Here is a 19562-nt window from a genome sequence, read left to right on the forward strand (position 1 = left end):
GTCCTCTCACATCAGAGTGAAAGTAATGCGGATCTATTCTGAGAAGTCCCATTGTTTGGGTTCAGTGGACGGATACCAGCGCGATACAATGCGTTATTTCCATCATTTTCACCCGTTGCTGTTTAAAGGGGGCACTGGTGCAGCAGGATGTGGGATGGTGGCCCCTCTCTCACACTCTTGTATTTGAAATGCATAGTTTCCTGTTCTTTTAATGGAATCCCTCTCTGTCAGCGCCTCTGGGGAAATCACAAACTGCATTTATTTTGCCACATTTAAAAAGCGTTTTTCCGCCAGATGTGTTCAGAAACCCAATCCATTGTTGTTTCTGTTTTCATTTTTTTTTTCATTTCAGAGGAATATACTGTATTAATCTATAGATAAAAAATTTATGAATTATGTACTTGTATGCTCATGACGAGGCCAGGGAAGAAATCCATCAGAACAGCTCCCACTGGAACACGCATTAGGATGAATTAAATGTGGTCACTGCTTGTGTATCGAGTTGCATTTAAACACGAGAGTACTGTAAATGCAGAAAATAAAGTACCTCACAGAACCACCTGATGAATCCTGCTATCCTTTTCATTTCCAGACAAATGTTTATAATACAATTACACTGTTGGATCAATATTTATGTCATGCTTCTGCATGTACAGTATACCTCCAGAAATAACAATGATATATTATACTCACAATTGGGCTGGCATTGATGTAATCTGAGTTTCCATGGTTGTTTTCTGCCTTCAAGGCTATTCTGCAGTGGTCATCTGAAATACACAGATAAAGCATCGCTATATGACTATTCCATCCCTATATGACTATTCCATCCCTATACGACTATTCCAACGCCATATGACTATTCCATCACCATATGACTATTCCATTGCTATATGACTATTCCATTGCTATATGACTATTCAATCCCTATATGACTATTCCATCCCTATATGACTATTCCATTGCTATATGACTATTCCATCAACATATGACTATTCCATCAAGATATGACTATTCCATCACTACATTACTATTAAATCCCTATATGACTATTCCACTGCTATATGACTATTCCCTCACCACGGGAGAAATGCTCAACTTTGAAAAAGAACATTGTTGAGATTAATTAAAATGTTTTAGAATTGCAAATCTAAATCTGCAGTGGATGAATGGAATGTTTTAGTAGAATTGCTCAATTGCTCATTTCTTGGCTGAAATTGCTCTGTTAGCACGTTAGCATGATGTCACAACCCAATCAGACAGAGGAGCTAAAGAATGAAGAAATGCTGAGAAGAAGAGAGGGCCGAGAGAGTAGACTCAGCCACATGCCATGCCAAAAACCCTATACCCCACACCCAACACCCTATACCCCACACTCCATACCCCACACCCAACACCCTATACCCCACACCCTATACCCCACACCCAACACCCTATACCCTACACCCCATACCCAACACCCTATACCCCACACCCAACACCCTATACCCCACACCCAACACCCTATACCCCACACCCAACACCCTATACCCCACACCCCATACCCAACATCCAACACCCTATACCCAACACCCTATACCCCACACCCAACACCCCATACCCAACACCCTATACCCCACACCCAACACCCTATACCCCACACCCAATACCCAACACCCTATACCCCACACCCAACACCCTATACCCCACACCCTATACCCCATACCCAACACCCCACACCCAACACCCTATAATGCTGAGAAGAAGAGAGGATTGAGAGAGTAGACTTAGCCACATGCCATGCCAAAAACCCTATACCCCACACCCAACACCCTATACCCCACACCCAACACCCCACACCCAACCCCCTATACCCCACACCCAATACCCCACACCGTATACCCCACACCCAATACCCCACACCCAACACCCTATACCCCACACCCAATACCCCACACCCAACACCCTATACCCCACACCCAATACCCCACACCCTATACCCCACACCCAACACCCCACACCCAACACCCAATACCCCACACCCAAAACCACCCACCAGGCCAGCTCCAGCATTAATGGGCCAGTATCATCTTTTTGAGAAGGAGCTTCTTCAGGGTCTGTGATTGGATGATACTGACACTGAAGTAATGCGAGGATGACGGGGATGACATTTTGTTTTCAAACAGATACAAAATTCCAATTTCTTTACTGAGCTGTTTTCAGAACCAACAATCAAAACAACTGATTTTTTAATTTGGTGGGGATATTTTTGCTTAATTATCTCACTGGCCCTTGCTGGATTAATGATAGATAATGGGCATCCTTCAATAAGCGCTCCTCACATCAACACACCAGGTATGACCGTAATATTATTGGGTCCTTCACCGCCATCCCTTCAGAGGCTGTTTTATGATTGGTTATTTCGCTGTTTTTCCCATGATATGTTTCAGACCTGAAAAAGCAGTCTGCGTTTGGGTCCGGTGCAGTCTCGTCCTGTTTCAGAGCCATTCTGCACGTCGCTCACGGCAACACGTGAGCGGTTTGGGCAAAGTAAGCGTGCTCCAGCATTAATGACCCTGCCACACTGGCAGAGGCAGCTCACTGTAAAACTGTGTTTTTACAGTAAAACGATTGTAAAGATTTACAGGATTTTTTCTGTATTTTTACACTGAGATTCGGAATGAGGCAAGAACTCATTGTTTAACAGCCTCCCCGTAAAATAACAGATTTATACAGTGTTTTCCTTTCATTAAACTGTTTTTCACTGGAAGCTTTGTTGCTAGTCTATTCAGCATTTTTTTTTAACAGGATAGTTTTTTACAGCGCACCCGACGACTGGAAATCAAAACGATATGAAATTGTTGAGGTTGTTTGAAATGAGCAGGTTCATAATTGGACGCGCTGGTGGCCTCGGTGAGAGACGGTAGGGCCGTTTGATACTCACACACTACCATGGCGTCGGAGCGGTTCCTCCTGGCGTTGTGGTCCCGGAGCCCCACGGTGCTGCCGTTGGGCTCGGCCTGGTAGCTGCACAGCGCCTCCCACTCCTTCTCCAGACGGTTCTTGTTCTTCAAGTGGTCCTCCATGTAGGTCTGGAGAGCGGAGCACAAAGAGGGCCGGTGTAAATCAGAGCCTGGGGCACGTAGAGCCTGCGTTTGGAGCGCGGACGTGGAAAAACCACAGCCTGAGAGGGGGAAGGATGAAGCCAATCCAGGCAGGGTGAGCTTTCTGTGTGGGGCTCAGGGGTGCGTTAGCTTCCTCTGTTATCAGACCACGTAAACACACTGGACTAGAACCTATTGAGCCTGCTTGCATACTTTATTTTCCGCTAATTCGCTAGTAATCTCTAACACTAATCTCTAAAACTCCATGCCCCTGACCATAGCTGGTTTTAAATGTGATTGTGCATGCGCGTGTGTGTGTGTGTGTGTGTTAATATTTGCTTGCAAGTTTGAGTGAGGCTTCTACAGAAAGATGTTGTTTTTTTGTTTTTTTACTATAGCAGCAAAAGCTCCACCTGTCCACAAAGAACCGAAACCCCAATCCGCCGTCAACCTGACAGAATCCCGCCACGAGAAGGGGGAATGTTTATCTCACTCCCCTCCCCACCTCGGACCAACACGCGGCGAGAGGGGGACCAACAATCGTGCGCAATTAAGATTACCCCAAGGTTTTTCTGCCATTTGAAATACTTCAGGCCGATTCCATCACCCCCTTTACCGCTTGTGAAAGCGCTGATAAGATTGTCTGTTCTTAAGCCGCTGCGCTGAGACGCTGAAATTGAATTCACTGGAGACAAAAGGGGAGGGGAGGGGGGTCAGCTCGTCTGAAAAACCGGGACTGGCCTGAGCCAAGCTGTTTAAGAGAGCCTCCTTATTGGTGCGGTTCTGCTGTATAGTCTCACATTCGGACCCCACAGGGTTAAATGATTTACAGGGTATTGTATGAGAAAGAAGATTACGTCTTTATGAACTGGCGCGAAAGCCCACAGTGAAAGCAATACCCAGATATGGTGACATTGTCAGAAAGAGGTTAAAACCAGGAGGGCTGTCGCTTTACCTACACACTGCTAGGCCTCTGCTGCATTCAGATGTAATACTCCCCATTATTCCCATTATGTTCTACATCCTCCTGTTTGCAATTCACAGAACAGCATGTAAGAGTTTATTTTTTAAATCCAAATGGAGATTGGAATAACATCTCAATTTTTAAATGGCTTTAGATTAATTCATACCTGCAGAAACATTTATAGGGCTTGATTTGTTTAGGAATGTTAAGGCCGTCTGTGGGATTCAGTCTTTTTGAGCTTTCTTACTGTGCTTATCAACGAACAAGACCAGACAAACCACAACCTTGACTGCAGAATTAGGTTGCTCGCTTCGTTTACACTTTAGCGAGGAAGATTAAAGGAAGCTAACAAGCCTACTCTCTGATCATTGAAGCCATGCATGATAACAGAAAGCTCAACCTCAATACTATTAGCTCATTTTACTTATCTCCCTCTTACATTTCTTACACAACACAAAATCTGTGTAGCCTCAGAAACATACAATATAATATCAGAAACCTACAATATAACATCACATTCAGAGAATATGGTTACAGCTAAATGATTAAACAGAACACATACTGTAACCTATGACTGCAAACCACGATTTATGATTTCATTTTAACGCTAAAAAATACATCTTGCGTTTGCAGGGAAGACAGTGTTGGGGGTGTGAGACGATTGGGTAGATAAATTATGTTACTGACTCACTGATTTGAATGAATCATAGTGTCTTACCAAGGAACCCAAAGTACATCTCAGGTACACACACAACTCAACTTGTAGGTATAGCTCCAACAATACCTTAAGGTTATTTTCTAGTATTGTCAGCAAGCCCACGTAATGCTTTTCGAGGCAATATTTTCTACTTTAGTTAAAGAAGCTGACTTCTTTTTTTTCCATGTGTGGTGAAGAAAATATTTTTCTAAAGGTGAAATTGTGAAACAGTAGAAACTTCAGCACACTGCAATCTAATATACTTGTGCTTGTTGCCGAACTATGATGATTACATTTTTGTGGGTGTACACTGCAAAGGTCAGTTCAGTATATTTAATAAATCCATACACAGAAATGTTACGCTAAAACAGAATGCCTTCCTACTGTGCTGGCCGGTCAAAGGTTCCTAAGCATCTGATTATGTGGGGAGGGTAGGTTTCACCTGTGGGAAGCCCCAATTGACTGGAGTAACATGCGAGGACAGGAAAGGTGAAGGTTTCTCTTTCTAAGTGTTCTGCGAGATGCTCAGGTGGGGTTTGCATTGATTTCACATGGATTGCGGCGATGCAGCGCACGTGTGCGTGTGCATACTGATCATGTTTGTTTGCAAACACTGCGAGAGGTCAAGCAAAGCAAAGCAGCTATTCTAACCATCTACATCGCTTCATTACTATGGATCCACTGTATACAGAAAAGTAAACACCTCAGTGTACAGTATTTGTTTGTGAACACACACATTTGAGTACTTTTTTTCTTTTTTTCTTAGGACCAGACCTGACAGTTTTTTTCTGAAACAATAGCTCAGCTCAGTGATGTTGGCTCATTGTGCCTTTGTATATATTCTTCAGCTGTATCGCTGCATTATGGGAAAGTCCTTCAATGTTCAAAGACAAACATGGCTTCTATGCCAATACAGTTACAGTCTATGTACACGTATGGGTCGACATCTATATGTGGAACAAATTGATCCAGCTATCGTATCTACTGATATCCACAAGTAAGGCATCTACGTTGTCCCAGACTGATAACCATGCAACAGAATCACCCATAAACCCTGATGGATGCCAACTGCAGGAAGCTCTGATTTGTATAAATGTTGGTATGAACTGTTGCAGAAGATACATTTCATGTTGTGAAATGAACCAATGCTGTCGCTCAGGGTAACCAAGAGCAGGAAGCAAAGAGCTGAGAGATAAGACGCAGTTAATAGTGAAATCAGAAGGGAAGGGTATTGCCCTATTGGGGCAAGCAGTAATAAAAGAACATTGGCCAGATTCACTATGAAAAGAAGAGTAGTGCTCCTTTATTAGGTGAATGGTCACAGAAACCATTTCAGTGAAGCTTTTTTTCCACTGCTGGTTTGTTTGAGGTGAACATTGCATAATTACATTTTTTTTAAATATGAGAAATTATTTTTTTCCTCCAGGCCCACAGTCATATCTAGGATGATTATGCAGAAAAGCGCCCATTACTTCCCATGCTGCATTCATAATTCAGCAAAAAGGACTTTGATTAGAATGTACAAGTGTCACTGTAATGAGGTATCCTCCTGTAGAAAGTTATTGCAATCTCCAGCTTTCACTGGCCAATAACCTGATTAAAGTTCTTTCATGAATTGCTCTGGGGATGTGGCTGGCTTTAGGAATGCTGGATGTGTATGGTATTCGGTGGTGATTTAAGGGGAAGAGGTGGTACAATGAACAACACACTGGCTGTCAGCATAAATTTCACAATCAAAAGTCAATGAATTGGGACAGAGAGGTATTTAGCATTCTGTGGGTCTCATACACTCTCCCAATACACAATTTAAATGTGTCCGACAGGGATCAAACGTACTCCGTCAGTAACTGAACATTTTACTGCGTAAAAAAAAAAAACAATCGCTGCCAAACAATTTTGGCAAGAGGATCTTGACACATCTTACATGGCGAAACCGACGCACCGGCGGGGGTGTGGGCCCTGGCACCGCGCCGGCCCGATCGGGCCCCGGTTCAAACGGGGACTCTGGAACACAGAGAGCTCTGCATCTCCTGATGTGCCAGACTGAGGGATCAGCATTCCTCCAGCACTTCCCTCTTCTTCTTTGGTACAGTAAATCTGTGTGGCTATGCCAGAATACAGCTCTCTCTTCTCCCCAATGCAGAGGTTTAGCCACAACAGCTCGCTACCTTTAGCACTGGCATTAAGAATCTGTCTCCTTACTGCGACATCACGACTCAAATCTCCGAGGTCTGCAGTCAATCAACATCTGTTCTTAACATGGACTTACCAACAAAGGGAGGTGTCGGTATTAGACTTCTGCAACACAGCGTCTGTTGTATGGGCAGACTACGCAAAACACCCCAAAGCAACAGCGAATCAAAGCTCTGATCTGAATAGACTCACATCCAGACCTCCACTTTCCCAGGAAAATGGGGTGACATACCTCACAACGAAACACCTTGCAAATGTGACATCTTCATATAGCTGATCGCATCTGAAATCACAGAGTGAAAGGCACTCATGAAATACTAAATTTATCTTTGCCCTTCTCACTCGCTGCTTTAGCATGTCGCTGCAGCGAAAGCCGCATCTTAAACTGTATCAAATAGAGCTTGAAAGCTGATCCTCTTTCCACGCTCCCCACAAAAGTGCAGCGCTCGTGTTTTTTTCCATGTGCTCAAACACAAATCATACTGTGTTCTCCCAAAATAACTGTTGAATGTCAAGATCCCATCAACCCCTGACAGAAGGCAGACAGTGCTATCCTCATACCAACATGGGGAAGGAGATGCTCAGATCAACAGCACCATGACTTCAATACACAGATTATTCTTGGTAGCGGTTTAAACATGCTCACAAGACCTGTTCGATTTAACCCTAATTTTAAAAAACGCCAAATTGACACAATTTTTGAAATGTATTTATTTACTTATTTATTCTGAGGCTGAAACCAGTGACCCCTTCCCTGGCAGTGGAGCTCTTATCTGACATCGGCTTCGTCCCAGACTGTGACCGGTCTCGCCATTGTTAACGCCAAAGTAATGGGGTTTTGTAATGTGTAAAGAGATTAGAGCAAGCCAATCAGGAGGCGCTGAGATCAGTGCGTTTCAGGCAAACACTCGCTAATCCCCTTTCGCCCGGCTCACAGCTGCCAAAGGTGCTCAATGAGAATCAAAATCAAGTAATGGACTACTGAGTGAAGGGGTGCACCAGGGTACAGTTCTAGGGTAAAATATATTGGTCTTCAAACCACTACTTAATAAATATACACAGGCACAAAAATGACACTGCTTTTAGCAATGCTTTTAATGTAGCATAAGTCGCGCCCTTCTCAGAACTGAAATGTAGACAGCAGATATATAAAAGAGAATAAAAATTGTGTTCATAACCATATCATCTGAGAAAGCCCTGTTCTTTATTTCCGCCCTCACCACCAAGAGTTTAGCTATAAGAAGTGCCCTCATTCCTGTACACATGAAGCCCTCTGTTGTTACCTTGACTGAACAGTGGCTTTTTACTTTATTTCTGTGTTCTATTAAAGCATTCCTGTATCCTGAATGCTTTGGCTAGGATGTAATATTTTTTAAAATCAAAACGCAAATAAGGTCCTCCAAATAGTACATGTAAAAGTTTTAAAACTTCATTATGGTAGTTTCAAAGCCTTCGGATTTTTCATAAAATACCACTCTTCAGCTCTAGCATTGCTGCTCGACAGAAATGAGAATGAAAACTACTCTGAATGCAAAACATACTGCAATTAGGGTACAATGAACCGTCCCTCCCCACTTCAAACCCACATACACAATGGCTCTATATGATGCATTTCCTGCTCTCCAATTATGTCTCCTCCCCCCGTTCCTGTACATTTCCGAACACAGATCCTCCAGTACAGACGGACCTATGGGCGCACGCAGAGAACCATCGGATGCTAATTCTGATGGAAGCTCATTGGCACAAGTGCGTAACTCCGACAGCTAATCCACTCAGGAAAACGTGCAATAAGGCACACATCGCAGTCTATCCCAGCAGCTGTTAGGGCATTCAAATCACAGGTCTGTACTGAGAATAAAGGAGTGTATCCAGGGCTGTGGAGGCCCATTGTGAATGAGCAAACAGCGCCGTGCGCGGAGCGAGACCAGATTTAATGGATAAGTAGAGTAATTACAGTGTGCTGTTTCAGGTTTCAGAACAGTGCTCCTCGTCCAATGACTCCTTCTACAGCATCGCACACACACACTGGCGTCGTCGCAACATAAAAAAGGGCCTGAACGTTTGCAAACATACATCTTATTCAGTAAAAAGTGCCTGCTATTAATTATGTTCCCCATCAATTAATCTTTTCCTGTTGAAATGTGAAATGTGTATTCTGAAATTAAAACCAGCTCTGCTGTGAAGTAACACTCGCAGAACTAAAACTCTAAAGCAACTTGAGATATCTATGGAGGATAAAAGAAACAGTTTGTGGCAAAGAGAGAAACAAATTGTGCCTTTGATCACCAGCAGTTCATATATTATAAACATGTGCAAACACATGCAGAGAGGCAAGAGTCATTCGGAAATGCTATCACAACAAACAGATCTCTTCTTCCAAAAATGTAATATAATGGTATACATTTTACGATATACTGCTTTCATATATTGTCATATATTACACTCTAACATATATGTATCATCATAGTTGAAAATAGTTTAAAATGTTCACGTATTGACAATATATTATATTTGCCTAAATTGTATACACACATACAATATATTGCTTTGTGTTAGGAACTGTCCAAGGTTCTGAAATCCTCATAGCTTTGCTGTTCCAGCAGATACATGGGACATGGAACCCAGTTATTTCAGCCTTTACACGCTGATGTAGAGCAAAAGCATGAACTGTAAGCAGGGGGTAAAACAGGACATGGCTGACATTTTAAGCACTACTATTGCAATTATAACACACAAACCCATGGTAGATGGTATTTTGGAAAGTAGTCCACTGGCGAGCGATATACACATTTCATTTCATAAAAGACAATCAACACTAAAAATGTAAAGATGTGTTTGGTGCTTGAAGCATCATAGCTTTTCACTGACAGGCATAGGGGAGATGGTAAAGTATTCACATTGGTCGAAGGTAAAGCAGATCCACAGGTAAGGGGGTGTATAACAGGGGCGAGAGAAACACATCAGCCAGCTCAGGCTCTGTCTCTCGACATTCCCCACGCTACCCTGTTGCTCTGTATTTGGCCGTACGCACACATCCGAGTGCACACTGATTCAAACCCGAGGGCGTACGGTGTCATTAACTCTCCCTTCGCTGTGCGGGTTGTGTGACCCGTAGCAGAAGCTACGCTCTCCAGATAAACGTGACGGGGGCCTCGTGGCGGGAGCCTGCGCCTGTAACATAAATGGCTTCTTTAAAAAAGGCTGAGATTGGGATATTCATCATCTGGGCTCACGCAGGACGCAGCGGGGGGTCTGGGGAAGCAGCGGGGGGAAGCAGCGCTGGAGGGTATGGTGATATTAGAACAGGGCCACCGCGTCACGGCTGTGCACTGTAGACGCGTCGGGCTGCCAGGGCTTCACGACAAGAAAATATCAGCGTAACATCGACACTCTCCGAAGGGTTCTCTGGCTTATTTCCAGAGAGGAACGCTTTTCTGTTCGTTATAGAACCCTCTAATATAGGTGTGAGGTGCAGGTGGAATCGTGAAGAGGAACACAGGCCCGCCAACACCCCTGCGTCTGGAGATCAAGCGCCCTTTAATCATTCAATCATTTCGACCCTAACAAAGCACACCTCATACCACTCATTAGCAGCTGAAGGAGATCTCTAGCTGCTGAATGAGGAAAACTTTGTGAGGGTTGGAAAAATCCTACAGGAGAGTCGACCTCCAGGAACAGGGTTGGACAACCCTGATCTACAGAAAACCGTCATAAAAACCATAGGCATTCTCATGCCCTACGTACTTGAAGAGGAGAGTGAAACGGTGCCCACAAAGTCCACTGGTGTTAAAACTCCAGGTACCTTTAAAATAACACCTTGTGATCCAATATGATAATAAGGATAGGAAAAAATATGTTGCCATACTATTTATAACATTTACTGAAATTCTGTCACAGAAGACACAAATATCAGCTAATGAAACCCACATTAAATAGTTTGTACTGTTGAAAAGTGTGGCATTAGACAAATGCCTTTCGTTTAATGGGGTCTACATTGAGAGCTACTCAGTGATTTCTCAAACTTGTTTCAAATGATTAAAAGAAAGAAGTTGCAATAAATTAAAACAATCATTTGAGCTGACAACTTTCCCTCAGTTGAGAATGAGACTTCGGCTAAAGAACAGCAAAAAAAGAAAACAGCCAGACTAAAATACAGCTGCCAATCAGGAGAGCAATCAAAATGGATTCCTGAATGGCTCTCATCACACCTCATTCGCCTTCAACAGAATACAATAGAAACTGGTGAAAGGGAATTAGTGTGAGCAACCGAACGACAGACTGCTGTTATCAAGAGAGGGAGGGAGAGAGTGAGAGAGAGAGAGGAGAGAGAGAGAAAGAGAGAGAGGAGATAGGAGAGAGAAGAGAGAGGAGAGAGAGTGAGAGAGAGGAGAGAGAGGAGACAGAGAGAGGAGAGAGAGAGGAGAGAGGAAAGAGGAGATAGAGAGAGAGAAAAAGAGAGAGTGAGGAGAGGAGAGAGATGAGAGAGAGGAGAGGAGAGAGAGAGAGAGAGAGAGAGAGGAGAGGAGAGAGAGAGAGAGAGAGAGATAGCAAAGTTGAGTGCTACCAGGTCCTAAAATCCGCTACACTGTGGCAGATTATCTATCTGTGGTGAAAGGCATTAATCAAATGAATAGCTTGACCGAGACTAGACTCATTGAGCACATCCTGGCAATGCAAACTGCCCAACACAAACAGACAGGGCAGCCTCAGAGGACAGGCAAGACGCTGAGAGACTGCTGCACTTCATCAAAATAACGCTTTCCAAAAATAACACAACTCAATTCACAAATCCCTATCCGCCTGGACACAGACAGATTACCCATCATCCTCAGAGAGCAACAGAGGGGCTCAGCGCTAGCTGTCTAGCATGCTACTACCTGCCAGAAAGGCACATCTCTCATACCCTACCAATTTAATAATATAGAGAAAACAAATTAATATGTCAATAATTTCATATACATTTAAATTAATTTATTATTATTATTACTATTATTATTATGCGTCCAGGGAGGTATATCACAAAGCAGGGTTACTGAGTTAGCTGGATAAATTGAGAGGTTTTACTCTGAGCACTTACAGTATGCAGCTAACTCAGTCATCTTCCAATGTGGTATACCCCCCTGGTTGCTGGTTGTTATCAGTATTTGTATTTGTCCGTACTGCACGTGCTTTGACTACACAAATGACATGTCTCATGTAAATTAAAGTGAACGTTGAACTGTGATAGAGTGACACAGACACACAGAGGGAGAGAGAGAGAGAGAGAGAGAGAGAGAGAGTATCAGGATCATGTGTCCGGTGGAGATGTCCATGTTGGACTGTGATAGAGTGACACAGACACAGAGAGAGAGAGAGAGAGAGAGAGAGAGAGAGAGAGAGAGAGAGAGAGAGAGAGAGAGAGAGTACCAGGATCATGTGACCGGTGGAGATGTCCATGTTGGACTGTGATAGAGTGACACAGACAGAGAGAGAGAGAGAGAGAGAGAGAGAGAGAGAGGGAGAGAGAGAGAGAGAGAGAGTACCAGGATCATGTGACCGGTGGAGATGTCCATGTTGGACTGTGATAGAGTGACACAGACACAGAGAGAGAGAGAGTACCAGGATCATGTGACCGGTGGAGATGTCCATGTTGGACTGTGATAGAGTGACACAGACACAGAGAGAGGGAGAGAGAGAGAGAGAGAGAGAGAGTACCAGGATCATGTGACCGGTGGAGATGTCCATGTTGGACTGTGATAGAGTGACACAGAGAGAGAGAGAGAGAGAGAGAGAGAGTACCAGGATCATGTGACCGGTGGAGATGTCCATGTTGGACTGTGATAGAGTGACACAGACACAGAGAGAGGGGGAGAGAGAGAGAGAGTACCAGGATCATGTGACCGGTGGAGATGTCCATGTTGGACTGGGCGGGCTCCTCGCTCCACAGGGAGGTGCTGCTGCGGGCAGAGGGGCTGGGGGAGGGCCCGTCGCTGAGCTGGGATGACACGCTGCTGATCCGGGAGGTGTGCAGGGGCTCCGGACGCTCGGCGGTCTTCACCGCCATCCGCTGTCGACACAGCTCCTGCGAGGGGGAGGGGGGAGGCCAATTAGCCCCTCTGCCCACAACGCAGCCTGTCACTTAACGCTAAATCATGTGACACCTCCCCTCTCTGTTTACTTAACGCCGCGTCGTCAAATCGCTTTCCATCACGGCGGATTAGACAGCCCTCGGCGCACGTCACATGACAACAGGAGGACGGTCATATTCAGGGAGCGCTGCCTGGGATACGCTCACAGTTCACATGCTACACACGCCACACACGCTTAAAACTATTATTCTGTGCCTTTCAAAGCTGAGGTGTTTGTGTTGGGTAAACGTGCACCTTCAGAGTGAAGACAATGATATGTGCTTTCAAAACTCACTTTTTAACTGACAAGTACAGACACTGATAAAGAGTTGAAATGGAATCCTAGCTTCTGACATACAATCTACATAATAGGATAACAACTGACAAAGTTATGGACACAAGCTAAAAGGATCACTAAAAGTTCACTAAAGCCCCACAAATAAAAATATTGTGTTGGTAACCCCTAGTGAAGAGCATATCTTTCAACATCACTGTGTCATGGTTTTCATTCAAACATCCTCCACCACAGCTCCCAGAATCAACACAAAGGCAGTCAGGAAAGAAACATCCTCCTGACAAACGTACACACAGCATATGACACTTTCTGTTTCTCTCTCACCCACACACGTGCACACTCCTCGGCTAAGAAACAAAGCTGCAATTCACACATATATACACACACATGCACACACGCACACACAAACACACGTACCCACATGAACACATACATACACACACATACACACACATGCACACACACACACACACAAACACACACACGCACATACCCACATGAACACATACATACACACACAAAGAGGCACGTCCACACAATCACACTTGTATTTGTGGGCAACAGTGAGCATAAACATGGAAACACAAGGATTACCAGCGTGTGCAATAAAAAGAAGACAATATAGAGCAGTGTAGCAGAAAATTACAGCACAGCTATAAAATACTGTTTCTAATATGAAGTGCTTTTATGTTGTTCTGGGATGAAAATACCACAGTTGTGTGGTTTTGTCAGCACCTTATGTAATTCTCATATGGAACCACTGAAATGGTGTAACCTATATATAAAGAAGGGTGTTGTTTGAGAGAGGACCCATTTTCAAAAACGAAATGTCTTTAACTTCAGAAATGTTACTGTATGTTTCAGATTCAGTTCCCGGTTTCACCGATAAGCTTGGTAATTTTCATAAAATTCTAGTTTTTTCAAAATAAAACAGTACTTAATTTAATATATAAGCTTTAATGTACACATACATTATTACATTATTATTGATTATGTTTTATAACTTTACATCACTTTCATCTATTTGATTGCAGAATATTATTTCCAAAATGTGTGCATAAAATAAAAGATAATAGCAGTAAAAATATCCACAGTCAGCACGAGAGAAAAACGTATCATCACCATTAACAGTAATAGCAATGGTGATGTAAATATATTCAATAAGGAGATAATAACCTCAGTGCCATGAGAGTTCTAAGAGTGTTAGAGAGAAGCGATGGGGAAGTACTGTATGTTCCCTGTTTTTTATTACAAAAATTATTTCTGCGCCCTGGCACACCCCTAGCTCACAAAACCCCATCTTCCTCCCAAACCCCCGAATGGAGGTATGCATTGTGATAAATGCTAATAGCAGGTGGTCTCCTTTGAAATCCAGACCAAATCAAGCGGTTCATCCGCCCTTTTAGCCCCGTGTCAACATGGCCCCCGCATAAAATCAGCCTTATTGTGACAGCCGGACATCATTCATATGCAAATAAGCCCTACCTGTCCTCGCACTGCCCTGCCACTAATTGCCAAGATGATATTGTGTCTGGGTGACTGGGGCGACGAGGACCTCTAGCAAACCGCATTGGCAAAAGCAGAATGACACGCAACGCATGCATTTTACAGGCAACGGTAACCCTCTGACCCAACAATAACCCTCCATTTTTGGAACGTTTTTCTTTCAGAATTCTAAGTTCTAGAACTCCATTGCTTCCAATTATTAGAAGTGACGGTTACATCAGCATTAGAATGATTAGTGCAGAACATTCTAATCACACACAGTATTTGTGATCTTGCACCGTAAAGGGTTAAAGAGCGGGAACCCTGATCTGCTGCAGACCTCTGTAATAACCGTGCGTCGGGGGCCACGCGCGAACGTTTAGCGGCGGGATGAAGCGCCCCTCTCTTTGTCTAAGCGTTGGGTTGGCGGTGTTTCCTGTGATAGCGGCGACAGCCAGGGATTCCCGCTGCTGCGCCGCCGCGATGGCGGATGACAGGGCGTGGGCGAGCGGAGGTGAGCGTCGGGGGGAGACGGGCGGAGCGAGGACCCCCGCCATTCGGGAGAAGACGCCAGACAGGGGGGTGGGGTCGGTGGGCTGGGAGAGGGGCGGGAGGGGGGGGGGCAGTGATCTGCTAATTCCACGGCGCAGCAGGATCAATCATACTCCTCCATTATGCTGCACAGGAACTGTGGGGTACGGCGCACAGGAAAGAGCCCCGTCGCTCCCCAACAATACCCACCGCCCGCGGAGCCGCCATTGTGCTGGCTGGGCGGATGCGCTCGGTCGAGGCGCGCGGAAGAGCCGCCAAACCCCCCCCCCTCTCCCGCGCCCCCCGTCTAACCGCTGACCTTTCCGAGGCTGGGAGGTTAACACGGCCGGCCGCGGAGAAGCCACAGCCGACCATGCAAATCCTCTCACCCCAGAAAACATACACGACTTAAAACTTAAATAGCGTCAATCAAGAAAGCCAGGAATAAACGAGCGCAACGCTCAAGGTCAGCGCCGTGTTAAAACCGGTATTCATGACGTGAGTTCGCGGAACGTGGAGGGGCAATGGGAGGCAACCGGTTCCATCTTCGTTTGTGGCTTATTGATTTCCATCCGCACGCATCTCATCAATACTGTATCATTCTTTCATGAGACATCTGCTGTATTCTTCATTTTGAAGCTTGTTAGGGGCCATGTTTTCCGTCTGTACTGACATCCACATTTTGATGCATTACAAAAATTGTGAACACTTTAAATAAATTTCCAGAGAGGTGATGTTGGCAAAAATCTTGGAAAGGTTATTTATTTCCCTAAATACTGTATATCATTCATAATGCAGTATGTAGTCAGAGAATCAAATATTTTGCTTACACAAATGAAACTAATGCTTTCATTTTTTATCTTAATTATTTTCTTATTTGAGTAATTTTATTAAAATGTAATCAAATACAAATGCTTTCCAGTGGAGGTAAAGCCACAACAGCATTGCTTCAGCGATTGTTTTCACTTGATCGATACTATTCTTGCAGCAGAAGAAGATGAAGGCATCTTAGTTCTAAAAAAATGCTCCGTTCACTTTGTTTTGCATTTAGATTATTGCTTCAACATCACATACTGAATTATAGGTCTGAAAAACCATATATTTGTTTGGAGCTTGCAGTGACGCACTATAATTCATATTCAGGTGCCACTGCACAGTTGGCTGGCTGTGATTACACATCCTACAGGATGTGATATAGGCCTGGATTCATTCAAACGTCACTCCTGAGAGGTGGCCGACATTTTATATTCAGCCGCTTATTAGCATAACTTTCATTTGGCACTCACAGGGAAATGTCCATGGGATCTCTTAAAGGATGACAGAGCAAAATTCTGTACATTCTCTGTGAAATATAAAAATTTTGTGAATTGTTTTTGCAAAATTCAGTACATTCTCTGCTAAATTCAGCAGGTGAACTGGGCTGGCAATTCTCACTTGATGCATTTGTGCTTGTGTATACGTATATTATTTTACACAGATGTGTAAATTTATACACAAAAACAAAAAAACTGTAAAAAAAAATCTTACCACATATGTATATGGAATATACTGCAATATATTATAAATATGCAAAAAATATAATAATATATATTTAATGGAAGTAAAATATATTACTATTATCTTAAAATGCTAATAATAAGTACATTTGTGGTATATAGATAATATACTTATTTCAGTATATTTTGTAATATATTCCAGTTCCATATGATGATATGGCATGGCAATGTATGATATGAAATGGCACTACATTATATATATGGATTCTAATAATGTATGTTCAACAGAGATTCATAAATTCATAAATGTTTTAATATTTATTTATATCACAATACAAATGGATGGAAGTATACAAAAATAATCATGAGAGCAAAATTAATGCTTTGCCTTAAATGTTTTTGCTACTGGCTTGCCAGTATCTAATTACATTTATTGTTCATTTTACATTTACATTTTTGTCATTTAGCGAACGCTTTTAATCCAAAGCGACTTACAAGTGTTTGCAACAGTTCAGTCAAAAATATAAAAACTAATAAAAATCCAATATTATTATAATTATTGTTATTGCTGTTGTTATTGATGCATGTTTTCCAGAGTCTACTTTATGGTGGAAGAGTGGAAAAGTGGTGGTGTAGAATAGCATTAGATAAATGCAGCAAGGATAAATCATTTAATACCTTTTTTTCAGAAAACACTCAATTGTTAAAGCAAAAATGAAAGAAGAGTGCTTTGCATCTTAAAGAAAGATAAACCAAGCAACCACACAAACACATGTGCAAAAATGCACAGAAAGAGTAGAATTAGCTGTATAACAACTCTCCTGACTCTTAAAGAGAGGATGACATAACTTGAGCATAAGCACTTCAAGCTAGAGTACAATTACAGCATAGCATACTGTAGCACAGTAATAATTAAGGTAGGAATGCTGCATTGTAATATTTTCAGACAGAAATTGAAAGTGGTTGAGTACTATCATAAGCCTCAGAGACTGATGACAGGATGGTACAATATCCATATTTTAATTTAATGCTGTTCAATACTACAGGTAACTGAGCAATTATTTTCTTTTTTATGTGAACTTTTTCTTTTTATGTGAAGGTTTGCGGCACTATCACCTTCCCTCAGAAGAAAGTGACATGCAGAAAGTGACAAGAAGAGCACTTCTCTGCAAATGACTCAGATCAACGGAAATGATTTCTCCTGGATCAGGGACACTATTAGGGTCAGATCATTAGACTTTACATAATCACTCCAAATCAGAGAAAATGTCATTCTTGGAGAAACGGGCTGTTGCTCTTCAGGCCTGTCTGTTCCCTGTGTGAATTCTTTCATCTTCCGTTCATCACACAGAGAAACGGTTGGGCTCGCCCTCAGCGCAGGCTTGCGGCAGACACATCGGGGACGGTCGGCATAAACAAACGGGAGCGCGTGACGTGGGAGGACGCGAGCTGAGGCTCCAGCGCTTTAACAGCTCGTCATCGCCGGCGCCCAGCGCGCTAACCGCCGAATGCTAACGATAAGAGCAGACGGTTCCGCTCCTTAAATTTATGTGTGTCAGGGCCCTTCGCGCTGTCCCACAGAATAAACCGCCCACCGTTGCTCCGAGGACGTCATTCAGACAACCAATTACACCCAATACAGCAGGTATTGTAGTATCTGTATGACGAGAGAATGTTTTGTGCTGTGAACCCAAACCCACATCACTGGCTCAAGCTTTCTGATGGCAAGATAGTGAAACAAAAAGCATTTTTTACTTAAAAAAAAAGAAAAGAAAAGAAATAGGAGTAGTACTCGGCAAAATAAAAGGGTCTGACCAGACAGGCACATTAAATCAATTATACGCCCACGCAGGCACACAGAAAAGCCAGCACAGTTTTTCAACATCCATTACAAAAAAAAACGTTGGCATTTGAAGCCGGTCCCTAAGACTGTGTGACATATGAAATAAATAATAAAAGCGCGGCGCGCTCATAAATACAGCTGAGGGGTGAGCAGCCTGTGTGCAGGGTGACGGTGAGGCGTCACCCCGTGGGCAGGGAGCGTCTCTAAAGAGCAGGCGTGGTGGGTGCTCGCTCCAGCCCCTGCTCCCGAACATGAATAACTGCGCGCTAATGGGGGGATGACAGCCCGCAGCTGAACTGGGCGGCGATGTTTTCGCGCGCTCACAGAGGCTTTCTGCCCGGGGATGTGCGGATTCCCCTTCCCGAGAGAGGAAGATGACGGTGGGTCGTCTGGGAGACGCGGGGACGCCAGGCCCACAGGTCGCTGAAAGACGGCACGCGCTCCTCCACAGTGCCACGGTCTGCCTGATTAGCCTCCGACGCGTGCCCTGCCATTGTCTTTCAGACGGGCTCGTACACGCACATAAATCTCCCCTCTGTTCGGCCGGAGAGCCGCCTATTTAGCCTGTTAAAGTCATCGGGCTTCACTGGGTTTATGCGAAATAAAACGCAACCCAAACGGGGTGGGATGGATCCAGTGCAATCAAACATACCTGTGACACGATATTGAGTTATTTCAGCCAGAACGCTAATAGAATTTATATAGTGATAAGGCCTGCTGATGCCTCATCCGGAAAATGTCCTGATAATTCCAAAGAGTTTGAACATGTTAAATTCTTATATATTACACACTCTCTCGAGCAGTGTCATCACTGACGCCGCAAGGGCAGGAAAAGGCTCATTTTATCTTGGCATCATGGAGGCCACTGAAC

General features: G+C 43.7%; 1 protein-coding gene across 1 annotated transcript in view; it reads right to left on the reverse strand.

The window, feature by feature from the left end:
• The window catches only part of ptprn2 (protein tyrosine phosphatase receptor type N2), a 203171-nt gene that overhangs the window by 23074 nt on the left and 160535 nt on the right, over positions 1-19562 (reverse strand). Inside the window, exons 14-16 of the mRNA XM_061239019.1 lie at positions 12801-12995; positions 2921-3068; positions 694-767 (exon numbers count right to left, since the gene is read on the reverse strand). Coding sequence (XP_061095003.1) covers positions 694-767; positions 2921-3068; positions 12801-12995 — 417 coding nt within the window. The remainder of the gene's footprint in view (positions 1-693; positions 768-2920; positions 3069-12800; positions 12996-19562) is intronic.

Source organism: Conger conger, chromosome 4, assembly GCF_963514075.1.
Source record: "Conger conger chromosome 4, fConCon1.1, whole genome shotgun sequence".
In the NCBI taxonomy this organism is placed as follows: Eukaryota; Metazoa; Chordata; class Actinopteri; order Anguilliformes; family Congridae; genus Conger; species Conger conger.